The 20,489-nt window shown below is 41.2% G+C and overlaps 2 protein-coding genes across 5 annotated transcripts in view; one reads left to right on the top strand and one right to left on the bottom strand.

Annotated features, from left to right (window-relative positions):
* Window positions 1-7,386, top strand: part of LOC102196970 (F-BAR and double SH3 domains protein 1-like) — a 19,086-nt gene extending 11,700 nt beyond the window's left edge. Inside the window, exons 13-21 of one of the 2 annotated variants that reach the window (XM_013914920.1) lie at window positions 737-892; window positions 1,825-1,950; window positions 3,247-3,330; window positions 3,400-3,544; window positions 3,809-3,909; window positions 4,223-4,339; window positions 4,416-4,575; window positions 4,652-4,707; window positions 6,150-6,259. In XM_013914920.1, the coding sequence (XP_013770374.1) occupies window positions 737-892; window positions 1,825-1,950; window positions 3,247-3,330; window positions 3,400-3,544; window positions 3,809-3,909; window positions 4,223-4,339; window positions 4,416-4,575; window positions 4,652-4,707; window positions 6,150-6,200 (996 nt within the window). In that variant the 3' untranslated portion in view covers window positions 6,201-6,259. Of the gene's footprint in view, window positions 1-736; window positions 893-1,824; window positions 1,951-3,246; window positions 3,331-3,399; window positions 3,545-3,808; window positions 3,910-4,222; window positions 4,340-4,415; window positions 4,576-4,651; window positions 4,708-6,149 lie in introns of both variants that reach the window. The other variant, XM_005749125.1, reaches the window with a different exon arrangement.
* A 4,468-nt stretch (window positions 7,387-11,854) lies between these two features.
* Window positions 11,855-20,489, bottom strand: part of LOC102196320 (uncharacterized) — a 16,906-nt gene continuing 8,271 nt past the window's right edge. For all 3 annotated transcript variants that reach the window (XM_005749124.1, XM_005749123.1, XM_005749122.1), the window contains 5 exons: window positions 19,650-19,853; window positions 16,600-16,662; window positions 15,514-15,577; window positions 14,833-15,009; window positions 11,855-14,748 (listed from right to left, as the gene is read on the bottom strand). In XM_005749124.1, coding sequence (XP_005749181.1) covers window positions 13,149-14,748; window positions 14,833-15,009; window positions 15,514-15,577; window positions 16,600-16,662; window positions 19,650-19,839 — 2,094 coding nt within the window. In that variant the 5' untranslated portion in view covers window positions 19,840-19,853 and the 3' untranslated portion in view covers window positions 11,855-13,148. The remainder of the gene's footprint in view (window positions 14,749-14,832; window positions 15,010-15,513; window positions 15,578-16,599; window positions 16,663-19,649; window positions 19,854-20,489) is intronic.

Here is a 20,489-nt window from a genome sequence, read left to right as displayed (position 1 = left end):
TGCCCTGGACTGCTAGAAACTGTCCATCAGCATCAAAATACTGTGGACTCTTCCTGGGTGTACTGAAGCATGGCTGAATGACCACCAGACACAAACACACACCAAAGCACAAACATGACCACAGAAGCTCATGCTTTTATTTCTAACTGCATCCTTAAATTTTAAGGGTGCATCACGTAAACACTGCTAACCTGATAATTAGTGTTGCACTAGTGTTGATACCACGAAGTATCAACACTATCAATCGTCAGATTAAAAACGCTCCAAAGCACAAAATCTGTTGCACTGGTGAAATAAAAATTGGTGCTGTATCAGGTTTGATCAGTTTTATATCATTAGCTGAATCTGAATCTGTGACATCACAGCAGTGACATCACCAATACCATACCAATCAGGCATAACTTCACGAGCACAGAGAGGTGAAGTGAATAACACAGACGGTGGGTTATATTGGGGAGCAATGAGTTTGGCAATATATAATAACGGCATCTGGAAATCTACATTATAATAGCTGAAATATAAAAGATGTCATGTCTGTGTAGTTGAATTTGTCTCAGAGGGATTTAGATTTCGATGTTGATCATGGTCGTTTAACTGAGGCACACAAAATCAGCTTGGTTTCAGCTTATGACCAAACCAAAGCTCAGGAAAATTCGCGAGTTACACAGAATCCGTGCGACTCGGGGTTCAGAGTCACATGTCTGTGTGTGTCTAACTAAGTTTCCTGGTTTTTCAGCTGAACAGGGCGAAGGCCGAGGCTCGCCTGGCCCTGCTGTCAGAGAGCACACCAGGAACAGAACAATGGCTTCATGCTGCCATGAACCAGGTGGAAGAGGAGTTGGAGAGAGAGCGACATCTCAGCGAACAGAGGAAGTCTACTGAAGACTTTTCAGTATGCAAACAAGCAAACACACAGATTGAGCTGCGTTTTCATCACATGGTGGCTTGCATGTCCTCTTTAGAGGCCTCTATCACTCGTAACGCAAAACTCCTTTTGTCCTCTGGGGTCGAAAATGACCCCACTTCATTTGAGTGTTTTTTTAAAGTACATGGTATAAATTGTCAATCACTTGTGTTACACCTTAAGTTTTACTTGTATGTTTATATGGGGCCCTATTGGTCAGAGGGCCCGGTGGCGCCAGTGTCCGGCAGCCTCGCCTCTGTCAGTGCGCCCCAGGGTGGCTGTGGTTACAATGTAGCTGCCATCACCAGTGTGCGAATGTGTGTGTGACTGGATATGTAAAGCGCTTTGGGGTCCTTAGGGACTAGAATAGCGCTATATAAATACAGACTATTTACCATTTATATGACTTTTTAGCCTTACCCTTTTCTTTACCCAAGAATCTTTGCCTTTGCCTCTGACCATCGCCTGCAGACCAACCAGAGGTGTATCTGAGATGAAGAACATAGGGATATCATCCTGACCTCATTATTTGAAACTTTATTAGACTGTATAACTTTAATATAAGCCTCCACCACTGAAACATTATACATGTGACAGAAAGTAAGGAAAGCAAAATACGTTCTCTTTAACTTCAACTTTGCCCTGACCTTAAAATCAGCCGTCAGCCTCCAACACAACACAGGAAGTCGCTTTTTGTCTACAACAAAAACACACAAGTATGACTCCACAACATAATTGCACACAACAGATGTTACACACAGGGGAACAAACAGGCTAAAGACTATTTCAGATACAGAATTAACTTCAGTGCATGCTTGCTGGATGACACTTGTTTTATCACTCAGCATGTCTTGCAGATGCTCTAAAAATATTTTTGGGATCAGAGTGGAGACGACACCCTTAAAAACTTTGTTTTGCAGGAGGATGAGTTTGAGCTGACTGACTTTGAGGACTACGATGATAATGGAGAGATCTTCACAGATCCAGTGTCAGCATCTGGAGTGTGTGTTTACCCTGCAGCCTGCAGAGGTATTTACAGCTATCAGGTAGTGATCATCAGCACCCCCCCCCCACACACACACACACACACACACACTTTTTAAAACTTTTTTTTTAGCAAATTCCATGAATCAATGAGTCTAAAAGATCTGTACAAAGTCTGAAGCAGAGCTGTTAAGGTGTTTACAAGATGCTCAAGGCTGTTGTTGGTGCCATAGTGGTGCAGTGGATAGCACTGTTGCATCAAAGCAAGAAGGTCCTTCATCAGCTACCCCAAAGCATGCTCGAGCCCGATGTTGGAGATGTGAAATGAACAAAAAAGAAGTTTAAGTTAGGAGGATCTGGTGATGGCCTGCACGGGTCATAGAGGGGAGCCAATGATTTTTTGGGCGGTGCTCTTTACCCTCTGCGCAGCCTTCCTGTCCTCAGTAGTGGCCCCTGGGTATGAATCACCCAGGCAGTAGGAGAGGAGGCTCTCCACTGAGGAGCAGTAGATGGACAGCAGCAGGTTCTGGTCCAGGTTATTCCTCTTTAGGACATGGAGGAAGTCCAGCCGCTGCAGGGCCTTCTTTACCAGGGTGTTGGTGTTGATCCAGATGAGATCAGCTGAGATGTGGGTGCCCAGAAACCTGAAGGTGGAGACAGATTCCACCCATTCTCCATTTATAATGAGAGGAGGGTGGACCTGCCTGTGCCTCCTGAAGGACGTTCAGCTTCAGGTTATTTTCTGAGAACCAGCAGGACAAGTTCTCCATCTCTGCCCTTTATGCTGTCACATCTCCATCAGAGATGAGCCACAGTGGTGTCATTGGCATACTTGACGATGACATTGGTGGGTAGATCGGTTAGGGATGGGAATGATGGTGGAGCCCTTCAGACGGGTGGGAATGACATTAGTCAGGAAGAGGTTGAACAGCCCAGTGAGGATCTCTGCCATTTGGTCCATGCAGGCTTTAACCACATCCCCTGGGATGCTGCTTGCACCCCTCCTTAGGTTGGAGGAGCGCTTCACAGAAAACTGTCCCGAGTTCTGATCAGAGCCTGTACTTCACTCATCGTCCAAAGTTTTCGGTTAGCAAAAACACGGATGTCGCATTCTCTACACAGCACTTGATGTAGAAAAGGACAGACTGAGTGTCTCCTGCTGTTCAAAGCTGGGCCAGTCTTTGCATACAGCACTGAACTGATGTTTTCATAAAATAAGCAGGTCTGTGTTATATTTTTTAGGTTTGTATCACTATAATGTTACTATAGAGTAATAACAATATTTTGCATTCATGCAGCTATTTGATAACCTGCATTAACAGGCTTACAGTTAAATAATGGAAAATGATCTCTTTTAGGCTAGCCAATCAGATGAGCTGTCAATCATGGAAGGGGAGGAGCTTCAAGTAATCGAGGATGGAGATATGGAGGACTGGCTGAAGGTAACAATACTGATGTGATACAGTATAATGTACTTTATTGGAAAGGTTACTCTGATGTTCTCTGTGCAGGTGTGTAACTCGTGTGGTCAGGTGGGCTACGTCCCTGAGCGGTATGTGCAGCTCCTGTGTCTGCCAGCAGAGGACAGCACTCCGCTGGACAGCTCATTCAGCTCCACCTCCTCCACTGTGACTAAAGAGACGCCAGGGAGTAGAGGTCTGTGGCCATGTTTACACTTGCACTTGACGTCACATTACTTCCTGTGCACTTTGTATAAATAAGTGCTGCCTCAGAGGGGAAATATTGACCCAGGCCCTACAAATCCTTCCTAAAACTTGGATCAAGTCTATTTTCATTCAGTCACTGAAAGTCATAAGAAATAACTGAAAAACTAAGATAAATTAAGAAGATGAATCTAAGATGTATTTTTTTCCAATTTCCGTAATATGAGTTTACACCATGTGCTCTGATGTGTCTCAGGTGTAGCCAGGGCTCTGTACTCCTACCAGGCTCAGAGCGCAGAGGAGCTTTCCTTCCAAGAGGGGGCGCTAATACACCTGATACGCCGTCCACGTGGAGAGGTGTGTGTTCTACGCTGCCGTTGGACGTTGGAGTGATCACAACCCTGGATTTGTAGAAAACAACGTAGAGCCCATCATGCACCAACAGCAATACTTTTTTTAAGAATGTTTTTTGTCCCTACAAACATGACTGCTCTACATGAATGGATAGAGGGTGTGGCTTATTTAGCGATTTACAGTAAAAAACACCTCATAACAATTTAGCTCTTTCAAAGCTACAGAGGAAGGGAGGGAAACCCTAACAGCCACCAGCTTTTACCTCGCTTCAGTCACTCAGGGTGAAGACTGCAAATCTAAGTGAGTCTTTTTACAGGTTGATGATGGTTTTTGGGAGGGAGAGCTGAACGGACACATCGGCGTCTTCCCATCGCTGATGGTAGAGCTTGTTCACAGTGAAGAGGAGGATGAGGAAGAAAAAGGGGAGATGGAGGTGAGACTACATCCTGGTAATCAGAATCTTCTGAAATTCAAAAATCAGTTTTTCTGATGTTTATTTTCCTCTCCAGCCTCTTCCAACCCCAACCATGCCCCCTTTCTCCCCTCCCATCCCCACACCCTCAGCTCCTAGCTGTAATTCAGAACTGAGCGCTGCTTCTCCGAGCAGTATGGAGGACAAACAGCAGGCTGCTCTAATGGAGGGATCAAAGCTGGCAGGCAACAGACCGGGTAGAGTCTATTTCTCTGTTTTCTATCTAAAATGTGTCATTTGAGGTGTTTCACTCTGTGTCTATTGCACCGCCAGAGGCCGGAACCAGCAGCCACAGCTCTCCTGAGCACTCCAGCACTCCACTGAGACCAGTAGGTGCAACACCCACACGTATCTTATAGAAAATAAAAGCCTACCTCAGAGGAGGCATGGAAGCACAAGCCCAGACAGGGCATTTTAAGAGGCAGGAAGAGACAAAGAAAAGGCAAAAGTTTGGAGGTGCGAGCAGGGACTTTAATTATAGGGATTATAATAATAAGCATGGAGATGAAGAAAGATAAGATAGAAGTTGATGTACAGCAGAGAGAGGTGGCAAAGAAAAGGCTTAAAGTGAACTGTATATACGACTGGACTCTAAGCAAGAATAAAAGTAGGGCTGGGTATCGTCACTGATTTCTAGAATCGATTCGATTTGAATCGGGGAAATTTTGCCTCAGACAGTCAGAAATATTATAATTCTGATCATGCATCAGTACATTTTCATATTTTTATATCTATAAAAAGGAAGCTGACACTTGCCAGACTTTATCAGAGCTGTGAGCATCACAGCAGAGGCCTTTGTGTCAAAGTAGCTGAAGATAAAACACAGAAAAACATGAAGGTGATTTTCCTGTTCTGGGATTTTATAAAAATATTCTGCAGTAGATCAAAAACGAAAGAAAACCATTAATCAACATATGAACATTACCTGATGCTGCTGAAGTTACAGAGGTTTGATTAGAGACACAGCTGAGTGTTTTGCAATTTTGCATAATTTTAAAAAGTTGAAATTTGTTCAGTATTGAACAGCAGAAATAGGTTTTCTTTTTGGAAGTAAGTAAAAGTAAAAACAAGCAAGCGAATAATGCAGAAAACAGATTTTTAGATGGGAAACTGTTCCTGAAGTATACTGAGAGAGAGAGAGCCGTGCATGAAGTGAGATTTTATCCTGGTGGAAGCAAAACAGCAAAAGTCAGAGTGAATCCATGACGATGTTTGGATCTTCTTTTGCTGCTGGTTCAGTCAATATTGTTTGCAGAGAGATTAAACTAACAGCTTTAGAATCGGCGCAAAAAGGAGGAGTTCATGAATGTAGGAGATGAGAGCATGGGTGGTTAGTAAAGGAAGTGTAGAGGATTAGGAAAGGATGCCTGAGGAATGGAGAAGTGGTGTTCTGGTACTGATTTCAACAAGGATGATGTGCAGGTAGCTGTTGAAGGTACAGAGGTGGCGATCAGTGAGCAGCAGTAGGGCTTCATGCAGAGAAACAGCACCGTAGATGTGATGCTTGTGATGAGAGGGACAGATCAGGTTGATAATTTTGGAGACAAAGTTAGTGAGGAAAGGCTGAGATGGTTTGGACACATGCAGAGAGGATTCATAGATGTAGCAACGGAGGACACACAGAGGGCTGGTGTGACAGAAGAGGATGCTCGGTACAGGGTGACACGGAGACAGAGCTGGGACTAGCTGACGGAAGATTTGAATATCTTTGAGCTCACACAAATCAGTGCTTATTAAAACCCACATTTATTTTCTCTCTGTATTGTTTCAGTGTCGAGCACCTCCTCCACCTCCAACACAGAAGACTTCATCTCAGGCTTGAGACAGACTGGAGTCGTAGCTGTCTTGTTACAGCCAAAACATTGCTGATTTGTGCCATTTATGTATCGTCAGGTGGTTTTCTTGGTCATGTGAGGCGTCACACAAGTACAGTAGTTGCAATCTGTGTGTGTATCACCGCTCTGTTCATCGTCGCTTTTGCAGGAACAACAGGTTATCAAGAAAACATGGCAGCTTAGATCCCGAGCATTGTTTTTAGTACTTGACCTTTTAAAGACTGCCAAAGCACTGTTACAAGGAATATCAAAATGCCAATTTTATTAATACAACTTGTAAAAATAAGAAATTGCACATGCAATACGACTTTGAACCACAAGATAGTCCAGCGAGTCTGTCCTGAATCCAAAATGAGACAAGTCAGGATCAACAGTCAGGATTACAATATGTCCCCACTTGTTTGGGCAGCTAGAAGAGCAAAGAAGCATTACAAAGTCATTTATATGTAAAGAATGTAATACTTGACATGAAACTTTTACAAAAAGTATCTTTTTAAAGCAGCATTGTAAAAACAACCTTAATTGATTGCAGTCATGTGAAAAAGAAAGTTTTCACAGCACTCCATACACTTCTGTGAAAGCTTATATAGCACTACTTTTTTTTAATAGGAATTAACAAGTTACATGACAGCCAACTGTTGATAATGAGATGCACTTGATTAACATAAAGAAGAGGTTTTGGTAGTTTGCTGGTCGGGAGCATGGAGGTGTGCAAACTACCTCCAAGTTCAGACTTTGCAATTGTCAGAGAATTGCAAAACACCCGAGCGCTACATCTTACACTCTTCAGACCCCAGTAAGTATGTTAAATATTAAAGTCGAATGTGCACAAACTCCAACTAATCGAAGCAACACTGTAAAGAAGAGCGGGCTAAAACTCCTGCACAATGTGTGATTCATAAAGAAATACAGAAAGTTGTTGCTAAAGGTGGCTCTGCAGCTATGCAACCCTTCCAAAATGCAACCCATCCTTCCCACATGACTACACAATCGCGTGTTAAACTTGGACCTCTTAAGTTTTAGTGTAGCAATCACTAACAAACACCGTTCAGACGTAACATTAGGTATTTGTTTTATTTTCATGAAGTCTAACATTAGCTAGCATACATGCTATTCTAAACGGCAACAGTTAAGCTAGTTAGCATGTCGAAGGCTAACATATGATCTACTTGTTTACCCTTATATTATTATATTATAATAACAAGGCTAGTGTCATAATTAAACAATTTGCTTTTGGATTTTTGAAATATCCTCTTCTATATAATTGTTTTTGTACTGTAAGTCATTGTTGTGGAATAAATTAAGTTATTAAATTTGGAGTTTGTTTGGTTATTTATGTAAGTCATTACCACCTGAATCACTTGGCTCTTGTGGCATTATCTAATAAGGAAAAAAGACACACTCAGAGCTTTCAGAAGCACAGACCAGAGTTTTGTTTTGTTTTTTATTGCATCAGAATATATTATAATCCATCTGCTTATTTACATTTTCTTTAGTGTTTGTATAATATTTTACAAATATTCCAAGCTCATCACAAGAAACATCTCTCAAACACTCACACTCCAGGATTTGATCAAGCTAATTATAGTAGTTATTTTTGTTTGCTTGCTTATTTATTTCAGGTTTTGCAGCTTTCAGTGGGGCTTCAGTAGCAGCACGAGTTCTTATCTCAATGAACCACACAAATTCCAAGAACTGGTTTTATCTTGTCAGCCTGAAGCAGAAGAAAAAAATGCAACTAAAGTGAAAACCAGATGACGAGTCACGTGACTTTACATACTTTTTCTACTAACAAATATCACGTTTGTTTGTCAGTATAGCATCAGTTCCTCACACGCGGACAGTACAGGTGATATGTGAAGTATAGACCTGCCTTTATTCTGGTTTTAACTTCGATCAATTAATACATAATCTGATCTCTGCATAAAAACACAGCACTGTCCATGAGGTCAACTTTTATATTTAAAGAAAAGAAATCTGTGAAATTCATTGCAATTGAAGCTCGGATTGAGATATCTTAGCAACAAATGTTTCTGAATAACTCGATGCGATGCTGCAATCCAGTAAACTTGACTCATGATTTAAGTTGAATTCATTAACCTGTAGAAAACAGACAGACTGATCTAATCATGGTTAACCAGGAACATAGTATCAGTGTTTAAATCATCGGCTTCATTTTGACCGAATACAATTATGTGAATGAAAATCCAGCTTTACCTGGAATCATATTGTTATCATCACCACAAAAAGAATAGGTCTTAAATCATGGGCTCCATATTTTTTATAATCCAGTCACTATACTGTATTTGAGCTTTATTTTTAATTGTACTTAGTCTAAGTGGAAATTTTTATATGTTAGAGGTAATTAAGAATGTCAAGTTTTCACTTCAAGTGTAAAAATAAAAAATAAAATAGAACATTAATGAATCATCTGCACTGAACTATACCTTTTATTAATCTCTGTCTCTCTTCCACAGCTTGTCTTTATCCTGTCTTCCTTCTCTCACCCCAACCAATCACAGCAGATGGCCCCGCCCCTCCCTGAGCCTGGTTCTGCTGGAGGTTTCTTCCTGTTAAAAGGGAGTTTTTCCTTCCCACTGTCGCCAAAGTGCTGCTCATATGATAGTTGGGCTTTTCTCTCTATCTACTGTACAATATAAAGCGCCTTGAGGCGACTGTTGATGTGATTTGGCGCTGTATAATTAAAATTGAATTGAAGAGAAAATAAGCTACAGACACCTGCTCTGTTAAGGCAAATCATAGGCAGTTCATATAGTTATTTTTATGTTTTCAAAGAGTATATAATATATATGCATGTAATGCCGAGTTAACTGTTATGGGTGTTTAATTATAGTGCATAAGTGAAAAAAAAAACTTGTGTCTTTCATATACACATATCCAGCTGTGTAAAACAAACAGCCCTGTGAACGTATCATGTTGAAAAGTACAGACATGTTAATGCTGCTAGAAAAGTTTGCTGGAGAATAATGGAAATACACGCTGACGCATGAAGATGCTATATGTTCATTCATTTATAGCCATGCATAACACTGCACAAGGAGGCAAGCCAGTCAGAGAATGGAATGAAAAGCGAACGCATGGGGAAAAACGAAAACTGGGACACTAGACCAGGGACTTCTGGGTTTGTTTCTCACAAGGACAGGAAATAATGCTGAACTCTGAACTGTGTCTCTTAAACTTTCTGTTTTAACACAGCTGTGAGTCCCCAGGGCTCGAAGCACACAAGAAAGTATAAAGCTGAATAAATACAGATTAGCCCCATTTTAAGGCTACATCATTGAGAGCTAAGTGAGATCAAATTTGTCTATAGCTTATATTGTAGCTTGCTAAACAAGCATATAACTTTGTGCTCCATTCTCTTGTTCAAAGATGGCCAAAACACCAATATTGTGGTTTCTGTCAGTAGTACGGAAAGTTGTATATTAACATTTCACATCCTGTTGTTCTCCCTGCTTTATGAGAGTGTTTTAGGCTTTTCTTCATGAAGTGAGGGAGGTTCTATACATTCAACGATCAATTATATGATAATGTAGTCTGATAGCTGTAGCAGCTTCAAACAAATTAAAACTTGTGTGGTTATCAGTGCTCAGCCTCATCAGTTATTTTAGTGACTAAATGAGTCAAGTGTCGTTACACAAAAATGGAACTAAATTTCTAAACAACTAAAAGCAGACAATAAGTCTTCTTCTGGCCTCTGGAATATATAAGTAGCTAAGTATGCTTCTGTAGTTGAAGCATATAATGACCTTGTTACTATTAATATTCATTAAATTAGACAATATATAGACATAAAAGTAAAGTTATAAATAAATGAATGAATAATATCACCCTGGTTTTACTCTGACACGTGGCCTTTCTTCATATAACCATGTTCAAGTTTCACAGCTACGATCAACTGTACAATCAAATATTGCAAACAGAGTGCATGCATCAATAGAGATCCAGTCTATTCACTTTTATTTTATATCATGTAAAGTTTTACAAGTTGCAGTTTAGCATTCCCAATATTTTGAAAATGTACACCTTTACATTATTTTTATTTTTAAGTTTACTTGGAAGTTGCCTGCAGGTTGACAGCTTCTTGGGAAGAAAGTGCAGCTTAGTCGTCCAAACGACCAGCAGACAGTTTGCTGCTCTGCTTTCCAATATTGTTTTTGCATCAGTTTAATGTTGAAAATAACATGTTTGATTTATGCATTTATTTACTTATGCATTCATATTTAAACGACAGAAAGCTAAGCCATGGTGTGGGGTTAAAGAGGTTTGTATTTGCCAATGAAAGTGTCTAGCACCATCATAAAAGGCAAAGGTTCTTGAACAAAGTAACAGTGTGCAAGTCCTTATCGGGGCACTACTACTGACAGGGCACATACAGAAGAGTGTATATCATAAATGTTCTGCTGTCAAGGTAAAGTTCTTTGTTGTGCTGTCACCTACTCTCCTATGAATGACAGTTAGCAGTAATTTAGCACAAATATTAATTTGGGGGAAAGAAAATGGAATAATAGGACTGTTTGAACCAGCTTGCAACATTTGCACCTTTATATAGCATAGCATCAAACACAATTACAACAACTTAATGGAGAGCCAGCACATTAATAAATCTCCAGCTGCCCATGGAGTCATTATGGCTCCACTTTGCTTCACAATCTAATGGATGTGTTGTAAAGAATGACTGTTTCAACCATCAGCTAGACCATCTTACATCTCAACAGCCCGCTGATCCACAGGTCATACTACAGCCATTAGTAAAAGGATATCACTTTATGTAAAAGTGATGGGCTCTGCTATCACCTCAGCTATAGCTAGCTTAGTGCTCATGTCCATGCACTAGATGTAAAAGAAATAACCTTCAAGTACATATCTTCTGCAGTTCAGCCAATAAACACACTTTTTTAATTCAAAGACGAAGCAAACCTACGTTTCTGTAACACCGGGTGTTCAACATAAAATTACACCTGCAATACACAGGAACCATTCATTCAGGATCTAGTGTGGTCACTAGTGTTTGTAGGCCCATCATGATTAGATTTGCCAGCCATCGTATGAATATACTCATCTTTGACTCGAGTTATTTAACAAACAACCATTTTGTGTTCATTTCTGTGTGGTATGAAATCTTGAAAGACAGTGAACACCATCTGTTCATGTTGAATATAAAAGCAAACTTAAAAATCACACAATTCAACACTCCTCAGGAGTTTCGTTAGCATGCTAAAGTCTGCTAATTACCCCTGAAGTCAAAGTACAGCTGAGGCTAATAGGAACATGATTTCTTTTAGCAGCTGTGGAATTAAAACCTACGGAGCCCCACAAGGGACAAAAAAATGACAATGAACTTTTGTGAGATCCAGAGTTACTTTTGCGAGATCTCGCAAAATAGGCCGCATCCTTCGCAGGTCGCATTTGAAGGCCGAGTCGGTGTATCCTTCGTGGTCCAAACTATCCCAGAATTCATAGCGCACCCCAGCCACTTCCAGTTTCCAACAATGGTGGCAGCTACTTAGTTTTAATATTACTCTTTCTGGGTTTCAAAATAAACTAAACTAAGATATTTTGAGGCAAGAATGTAGCTGTGTAAACTTCAAACATCTGCTCGGTTTATCAAGACATCACATATTTGCAAAAGCGCTCCGACGTTTTCGAAGACATCTGTTACCCACCGGCTTGAACCTGACCGCTAGGTCGAGGCTTACTAGAACCGGGGGGAGGACCATACTCCCGGCACACTGTGCCTCGACCTCACGGTCAGCTTCGAGCTGGCGACCTCTGAAGGATGCGGCCTATTTCGCGAGATCTCGCAAAAGTTCATCTCCGTTTTTTTTCTCCAATGTCCCTTGTGGGGCTCTGTAATAAACCAGCATGTGGGAAAGAATAATAATTTTGACGTGATCGTGGAGCTAGACAAAAAGTTATTGAGATGCATCTCGAGAAAAACTTGATGAAATGTCAAAAAATGTCAATGCAATCATTCTAAAAGATACAGAAATTTCATTCAAGATCACCAGAGGTATTGAGATTCATTCAGAATGAATGTCTGTAAAAAATTGACTCAATGACTGATCCATGCAATTTATATCTAAACAACTTTGTGGAAAAACACTTTGAGAGTTTTGAGGTAAAACTGGATGTTCTACGTCATCTTTTGTGAGATAAACAAAAGAACAAGGATCACTAAACATCAGTTTCATCGGGAAATTTGAAGTAATGTCAGTGGTTGATAAGGTAACATCACCTATAGTTGTGTTATTTTCTTGTAATCCTGTTTCAGCCACTTTAATTTCTCTTTACATTTCTTCACTCTGAGGTGAGTATTTTTTTAGCAGGTTTAGAAAAACTAAATTGCATCTTTGCTGTCAGTTCCTCTTCTTTCTGATTTGGTCCATTTTTAGGGCTCATGTTAAAACTGTTGTTTGTATGGTAATATTTTGCCAGATCTACATTCATGTGATTGACCAAACTATATCTGGACAAATCACTGTATGTTTGCTTCACTTATGTCCTACTCTTACACACAGCCCAAAAACAGATCTAATAACTTGAATTTTTAGCTACGCAGTAAAAAGTTCCTCCATCGGTTCCCAGAACTTTGAAAAAGCTCCGGCTGTGAGAAAGTGTGTAGAGCTTAGAGGATTCCCATCATTTGGGGATATTTGGTACTGAAGTGCTTAGTATGGACCAAAGTGTGAACTGAAGAGTGGTTATCCATTATGTAAAGACAATTTGAAATTTGTGTGGATGGCTTTTCAATCAAGCATCCAGTCCAGTCCCCCTACAGTGTAACCAGTTAATAATTAAAAATATGCTCATGGTTATTTTATAAGAATGCCTTATTCTACTCAGTGGTGGCAACAGTCACTTTCTTTAGATCAGCACTGGACACTTAACTTTTCACCACTTTGTGACTTCAGCTGTCAGTCCTTTTCCATCTTCAGCTCCACTTCTTCCTCCATTAACTGTGCTCCTTCCACCTGCATCACCTTGCAGTCTCTAATATCTTCCATTTCCATCATGTCCTCCTTCTCTTGACTCAAAGACGGGATAACCTCTACACCAGAAGTTTTTCCGCTCTGGCTCTCAGGTTGCCTAGCACCTGGTACAAAATCATCTCCTTCAGCCGATCTGATAACCCTCTTGTCTGTTTCAGCTCCAAGTTCATAATTGTCTTCTTTCTGGTCTTTAGTGGTTGACTTCTCTTCTTCCACCATTGTGACAACAGAGAACTCCCTCTGGCTGTCAGGACTGGCTTTAACAATGGTCACACTACTTATTCTGCCACCTTGAGGTGAGGAGGGAGACAGGCTAGAAGGTGACAAAGGTAAACTGCTTGATCTGTCTTTAAAAAGTTGTTCAGGTGAAGATGAAAGGGCAGAGCTTTTAGACTCCCCTGCTGCAACTGGTGACAGTTTATTTTTTTTTAGAATTCCAGGTCTCTTAAATTCTAATTTTTCTTCAGCTTTGGGCATTGTGGTGCCTTCAAGCTCTCTCTCCAGAGCCCGGGCTTGTGATGGACTATAAGTTTGTCTAAAGGATGAATAGGAAACGGGTGATTGGCTAGACATTTCTTGGTGAAGTGGGAGTTTCGGGCTTGGTGTGAGGACACGAGGAAGTTCTCCTTTTACAGCTTCTGGTGGCATATTTTTTGAGCCAACTTTGGGACTTGCTGCCCCTGGTAGGGGGGATGTAGGAGTTTTTAATGAAGAAACTGAAGATGGTGTCTTGATTGGGAAGGAAGATGAAGGGGATGAATCTAGGGTTAAACCTGGTTCCATATCTGAACCAGAGCTTAGGTCTTGAATAAGCTGAGAACCTGTCCTGGAACAGGCGTCAAGCTGACCAGTATGAGTGACAGAAGTGAAACCTGGAATTGATGTGGGCATAGGTACAATGGGTGTAGATGTCTGCAGTGGACCAAACTCATATGCCTCTTCAGGTTTTATCCACTGACCCTCAACATTTACTCCCTTCTCAGATGGAATAGGAAGAGAACTTGGGGCAGAAGCAACTGTACTCCCGGATGAAGACTGGATCTTTTTACAAGGTTCAGGATTGAGCAGAGTTTTAATCTGGGAAGAAGGAGAATTAAGAGAACTTGATGTTTTGTTCTCCTGTTGTAGCTCAGTCTCAAGTATGGAATCAGATTTAGTGCCATGCTGAAGATCAACTTTAATGTTCTTAACAGGCACGGGCGCTTCCAGCACTACAGGTTGCTGCTGAACAGCAAATTTAACCCCTCCAATATCTTTGCCCGTCTCCTCCCCTACCTTCATACCTACAGGGTCACTGCCCCGCCTTAGCCCAAATATAGTCACACTCTTTTTTCTTCTTCCCACATTTGCAGATACTCCACTGGCACTTTCTGAAGGTCGGCGGACTTCCTTAAACATGCTTCTCAGGTTGTATCCGCCATCTTTCCTATCATCGCTGTCTTGGGATTGGTCCAGCTGGTCCCCTGAAATGGCCAATGGACTTGGCCCACCATGAGACTTTTTATCAGTGTGTGTCACTCGGAACCTGAAAGGATTTCAATAAATTAATTATAAATCCTCTTATTTGTCACTACTTTATCTCTGTGTCTGTCCAGTTCTTCATTATTACCTGCCAACAGAGAAGACAGTCTGTTCCCCAGGTCGTTGCTTGGCACGTAGGGTTCTGCTTTGTCTGCGGCCTTTTTTAGATTTAATCTGGGCACAGAGGTGGCAGGAGTTGTGGTCGGTGCCTGAGTGAACTGTGTGGAGATGGGGAGGAATACCACCAATGGACTCCTTACGCAACCTGGCCATTAACATGAGCAAAGTTTTGAAATTAGATTAAATACCTTTCTACCTTAAATAGATCAGAACGTTTTATCCAGGTCAATCCCCTCAGTGCCTTGATTTTACAAGAAACCTGAAGCTACCTTACAGTCTCTGGCTCTAAGATGTTAATGTCCAAATCAACCCCGTATTTTGGAAAATGGGGAAAAAAGTGAAGTCCTAGAACATTTAGATCACACTTAGGCTACGTCCACACGTACCCGGGTATTTTTGAAAACGAAAACGGAAAATCTCCGTTTGCAAAAATACCCGTGTACGTGTGGACGTAGCCTTAGATTATTAGAGTCTCAGTGACGTTCACATAGGCAGATTCTTGACGAATGCACAGATCATCCTTATGACTGGGTCATAAAATGTGATAAAATGTGTAATTCTTTAACGGTTAATGCAATAATTGTTAGAGGTCATATAAAAAGTAAAGATTACCATGTAGTGTAACATAGCTTTAGCTGAATAAGCATACCTGGGGTCATGACGTACGCAGACTTTATGGTTTCCCAACATCTCATTGAAGGCTTCCATATTTGCTAGAGGACACAAATAAAAGAAGTAAATAGTAAATTAACATGAATACAACTTCTACTGTTAGGTCCTGGGTCCGTGAACCAGTTTTATGTATCTGGACATTTTTGTTCCGGTTTATTTAATGCTCTAAAATGTAGTTTATGTTCCTGGCTTTGGTTCTTATTGTTGCGTTTCTGCCTTGTGTAGTATTTGCATCTGTTTGTCTTGTAGTTTTAAGGTTTCTGTTTCTATGCATGTTACATGTCACCCTTGTCATTTTACTCCCAGTCCTAGTGTCACATTCACGTGTTTCTGCGTCTTGGTGTTAAGGTCCTGTTCCTGTTCCTGTCTCGTCAACCTGATTAGTGTCAGCTCTGTTCCCTCATTACCCATCCACCACACCTCAAATCACCTCCACACCTTTTATCTACTTAATTGTAATGACATTATGAAGGAACTGCCCACTCCCACCCATGAAATAGCCTTTAAGTCAATAGTCCAGTTACTTTTGGTCCCTTTAAAAAGAGCGAGGCACACGTCGAGGAGCTGAAACTCCTAAACCAGGGGTGCATCCCTACTCCAACACAGCTGAATCATATGGTTGGATTACCTCTTCAGCATGCCATCAAGTCTGACAAAGGCCTGATAACAAGCCAATCAAACGAGCCATTTGATTCAGGTGTGTCGGAACAAGGATGCATCTAAAAGCTGCAGGACAGTAGCTCTCGAGGACTGAAGTTGGACACCCCTGTCCTAAACCCTTCATCCAATTTGAATGTGGATACCCTTAAATGAAAGTTGAGAGTCTACATCAGGGGCCTCGAGGGCCGGTGTCCTGCAGCTTTTAGCTCTCACCCTGGGTCAGCACACCTGTATCAAATGAATAGTTCATTACCAGGCCTCTGGAGAACTTCAGACCCCTGGTCTACACATCATTTCCATGACCATTATATAACTATAATTTGAATATGTTATAGGTTTAGAATTTCCAAATTCCAACAAGAAATTAAAAAAATATTGAGAAAATATTGGTGGGTTCTGTCACCTTCATTTTGTATGATACATTTAAGGATCTGCTCCACCGTGTCCTGGTTCTCTTCATCCTCATCTGAAACACAGTAAAACAAACACATTCATCTTCTAGCTGATAAATTCCTTTTATTTTGTTCTTAAAACATAAGAGAGTGAAAGTCAAGATATGGGCCTGAATGCAGGACCTGGCAGAAGGTGGCAAGCAGACCAGCCAACCATCTCTGGAGCTCCACTATTCAGGTTTACTCTGCTGGCATTTGTCTGTACCAGGACAGCCACAAGGTAATGGGGCTATTTACTCAAAGCTGGGGATCTGGTGTGTGAGAGCATGTCCACACACCAGTGGGCGTGGGTGCAGAACAAGTGGTGGTGGTCAGATTTCTAAAGTGTGCCGTAGTTCAGTCTGGAAGGTGCTCAGCTGATGTGTGTCATCAAAAGAAGACACTTCAGTGATTCTTAATGGCAGAAAGGCCATGTACTGTCAGGGAGAGACTCACCTACTGACTTCTGCTTTTCACAGTGCTGCAAGCAGCAATGCTAGCCGGCACTGTAAGCTAGCCGGCACTGTAAGCTAGCCGGCACTGTAAGCTAGCCGGCACTGTAAGCTAGAGGCACGTGATTCACATCACTTCAGTTTTATTTGCACACCGCTTATTGCAGTATAACGCAGGGAGTGTTCAAGGTCAGCTGATCCAGACCCAAAACGGAAAGCTTTAAGACTAATCTTAACATTTTTGTCAGAAGAGGGACCTGAAAGTTGAAGGCTCTGCCTCCCATCCTACTTTTTACCACAAGTAAAGTGCGCTCTAATGAGGTACTATGCTACACTGAGGTCTTTAAGATAACATGGAATTCATCCCAGAGGAAATGAAGGGAAGCCAGTAAAACTGCTCTCTTTCTAGTCCCTGTCTGCTCCCACTGCAGCATTTGGATCAACTGAAGGATTTTCTGGGAGTTTTTAGGTAATAATAATTATGATGAATTACAGTAGTCAAACTACAAGTAACAAATGCAAGTGGTAAATGAACTGGTTGTTATACAGCGCTTTTCTATGCTTAACTGCTTTCTATCTAACATTCACACACATACTTCGATGGATCCATCGGCGAGCAACTTGTGTTCAGTATCTTGCCCAAGGATACTTGGCACGCAGACTCGAGCAGCCAGGGATCAAACCGCCAACTTTCCGATTAGCGGATGGTCTGCTCTACTATCTGTTAAGCTACACGACTGGCATCTCAGCTTCACGCTAAGACCGAATGTTTCTCATTTTAAATTTACTGTCACGGGTCTGTGACTCAGTGTTTTGCGTTTGTTGATTAATTTATATTCTTCGATTATTGTTATTCAGGGTTTTGGATACTCCTTAAGTTGGCCTGTGTATAATCTCAGTCTCTGGGTTTTTCTCTCTGCCTGTTTCATGTTTCCTGTTTTATTTTGGGTCGAGTACAATAACCTCAGTTTTATCTGAATTAAGAAGCAGGAAATTAGAGGTCATCCAGGTCTTTGTCTCTTTGGTGTGTGTTATCTGAAGCTGGGTATCATCTGCATAGCAGTGAAAATGTCTGCTATGGTTTCTAATAGCAATGGAAACTATTTAGAATTCAACTTATTTTTAATTATGTAGCGCAAACTCAAAACAACAGTTGCATCAGTGCGCTTCATATTGCACGGTAAAGACCCTACAATAATACAAAGAAAGAGAAAACCCAACAACCCAAACAGTGGGAAGGAAAAACACCCGTTTAACAGGAAGAAACTTCCAGCAGAACCAGGCTCAGGGAGGGGCATCTATCTGCCACGACTGGTTGGGGTGGAGAGGAAGACGAGACAAGAGATTAATGATAACAAATGACTACATGCAGAGAGGTGTATAAACACATTGTGGGTGGAAAAGGTGAATGAAAATCAAAATTTCCACAGAACGCTGTGGAACTTTATCATTCCAGCCTTATTGTGTTATGAAGACTCCCTGATTCCGTGAACCAATTGGAGTCTATTAGATAGTTATGTAATAGACTAGCTACTAACCAAACCACTGCAGTGCCTTAATATGTGCAGCACATACTATAATATCTGTAATAAAATATTGTGCTGGGGTCTAGCGCAGAGATGAGTCCCCCGCAGAGATCATTTGTAACCTTCACTAAAGCTGTTCCTGTGCTGTGAATTTGAAACCTGACTGAAAGTCTTCAAATGAACCTCTGCAGATGATCTGTTAGCTGAACTACTCTTTCAAGAATCTTCTAGATAAAAGGAAGGTTGGAGATATGCCTACATTTAGCGAAGACAGCTGCGTCAAGCGATGGCTGTTTAAGTAACAGTTTAACTACTGCCAGCCTAAAGTCCTGTGGTACGTGTCGGTATTTGGTTCATTTATTAAGGAAAAGATTTTTTGAGGTTAACTCAGAACAACTGGAGCGAAAAATGTAAATAAATATCAATAGTATTGAAAGCAGCTGCAGGTAGTGATACATCTGCGAGATGGTTATGAATGATCTTTTCTTTAACAATTAAAACATTCATGAAGGGGAAGCTTTGCTCAACAGAGCTCTGACTTTCAGCCTGGCTACAATCACTGATTACCAGTAAGATGTTCTAGTTTTACAAAGTATTTCTCCAGGCTAAATGATGATCTTTGAAATTAGCGAGACGCTATTTCCTCTCCAGCTTACGAGTCATCTGCTTTAACGTGCACATCTGTGACATGACAAGCACACGAGCACAGCCACTACGATAGATGTGTTAGCAAGCTAACAATAGCCCACTGTTTGTCATTGTTGTGGTTAAATAAATGAATGCAGCTTTAATCCTCTATTTCTGTCACAAACAGCAAAATGTTTCTGTTCGCTCTGAATTATTGTAGAGTCTTTATCATAAAGCGCCTTAATGCAACTGTTGCTGTGATTTCTTGCTATACAAATAAAATTGGATCATATACATTACTCATAGTACTCTAATAGTAATCTATTACAAATGTATATGTAATTGTCACATGCACAATAATGCCAGTATGGCTAACTTAAACCTTATTTTACTTTCTGCCTTTTCTCTCCAACCCACCATCTGCATTTTCTCCTAGCTTCTCCTCCTCCTCCTCATCCCCCACGTCTGTTCGACAGTGATAGCCCTTCTTCTTCAAGAGGTGGCAGATTAGGAAGCCCAGCAGTCCCGTAAGAAAGAAAAGGAAGACCACCAGAAACATTATGTAGGGTGGAGGCGTCCCTGCCCCCATGGCTTCTAATTCAGTCATAATGTGGCTTCAACCTGAAACAAAACAGAATCCATGTCATCCTTGAACTCCACTGTTGGGACAGTAATGATCTAAGCAGGAACATTTTTTCAGAGGCTGCAACATTAACATCAATATTAGGTTAAGAGGATAGAGAGACTCCTCCAGCAGAAGTGGACGTGAAACAGAGCAGGAAGGAATGTGTGTCATACTACGTGCATGCCTCATCTGTATTAGTTAATGCACATGCCACACACACATCTACTGTTGTCTTATTATAGGCAGTTAGGCTGTGAAGGGTTGTTTTCTAACCTTTAGCATGACTACGCTTCAACAGGGTGTATGAGTTGTGAAAGTTACGTATGTGGTTTCTATCATAAACTAATTATTATTTAGCTGAAAGTTTTGTTATGGTCCTCCTGTGCGTCTCCACCATCTCTCTTTGTCTCTGCGTCTGATATTGTGCTTGTTGCTCTGTGTGTGGGTGTTTTTACCGGCCTCACAGAGGCGGGATCCTCCTGGAAGCTCCGCCCTCTGCACCTGAATCAATCAAGCACCTGTGGCTCAGCTGGCACTCAGCTGTTTGCTACTTAAGCTGGGACCTGACCTTCAGTCTTTGCCTGAGTGTTGTCTAACTGTAGTCGTCTGCACTGTGTCTCTCTGCAAGGCTC

This window comes from Pundamilia nyererei, unplaced genomic scaffold, assembly GCF_000239375.1.
Source record: "Pundamilia nyererei isolate P.nyererei 1_Seehausen unplaced genomic scaffold, PunNye1.0 scaffold00237, whole genome shotgun sequence".
Classification (NCBI taxonomy): domain Eukaryota; kingdom Metazoa; phylum Chordata; class Actinopteri; order Cichliformes; family Cichlidae; genus Pundamilia; species Pundamilia nyererei.
The sequence above is the reverse complement of the archived record's forward strand: the minus strand, read 5'-3'. Positions and strand labels throughout refer to the sequence as shown.